Consider the following 911-nt stretch of genomic DNA (forward strand, 5'->3'; position numbering starts at 1 on the left):
TCCCGCAAATGGCAACACAATACCATCCATTATTAGGATGTTATGGAGCCTCCTTGATGTGATATGTTGGTGGTTTAATTCTTTGCCTGTTGTAATGATGTTAGTTAATTATCCTCTCCTTTGTTTTTGCACAGATCCCAATCCCTGCGTTGAGTTATCTACCCAATCTCTTTCAGGCACAGAATTACATTTTATTGATGGCTGTGTATCTCTCTTTTAAAGAGGTGGGTTTACCTGTAATGTCCAAGCTTTGCTTTTAACTTCTAACAGAGAGCAGTTCACAACATTCCTCCCTAACCCTGGGTGTTTTTACTGAAGCACAAATATAAAATCCTCAATCCTATGGGACCGAAGCTGAAGCGGATACAATCCTCACTCACTAACCATATTTCACCTTCAACACTAATAACAGTCAGTGACCCTCCAATTCTATTTATGTGTTAGAAACTGCCTCTTCTTTTATTCGTTTTGTGCATCTTGAAATCTCTCTGATCTATTGATTCCTTTTCATTGAACTTATTTGCTTCAGTTTTGGTGGCCATGTCTTCATCTGATCAGTCCCAAAACCTGGAATTCCTTCCATGATGCTCTCTATTGTCTCTCTCTCTGTCTCTATCTCTCTCTCCTGCTCCCTCCCTCCCTCCCTCCTTCACAATGCTTTTCACAATTCCCAGGACAGGGACAGCACGGAGTTAGATACAGAGTAAAGCTCTCTCTACACTGTCCCCCATCAAACACTCCCAGGACAGGGACAGCACGGGGTTAGATACAGAGTAAAGCTCTCTCTACACTGTCCCCCATCAAACACTCCCAGGACAGGGACAGCACAAGGTTAGATACAGAGTAAAGCTTCCTCTACACTGTCCCCCATCAAACACTCCCAGGACAGGGACAGCACAGGGTTAGATACA

General features: G+C 43.4%; 1 protein-coding gene across 2 annotated transcripts in view; it reads left to right on the top strand.

The window, feature by feature from the left end:
* Nucleotides 1-911, top strand: part of LOC109925677 (transient receptor potential cation channel subfamily V member 3-like) — a 27,328-nt gene that overhangs the window by 17,005 nt on the left and 9,412 nt on the right. For both annotated transcript variants that reach the window (XM_048612779.1, XM_048612778.1), the window contains one exon: nt 135-224. In XM_048612779.1, the coding sequence (XP_048468736.1) occupies nt 135-224 (90 nt within the window). The remainder of the gene's footprint in view (nt 1-134; nt 225-911) is intronic.

This window comes from Rhincodon typus, chromosome 26, assembly GCF_021869965.1.
Source record: "Rhincodon typus isolate 14 chromosome 26, sRhiTyp1.1, whole genome shotgun sequence".
Taxonomy (NCBI): Eukaryota; Metazoa; Chordata; class Chondrichthyes; order Orectolobiformes; family Rhincodontidae; genus Rhincodon; species Rhincodon typus.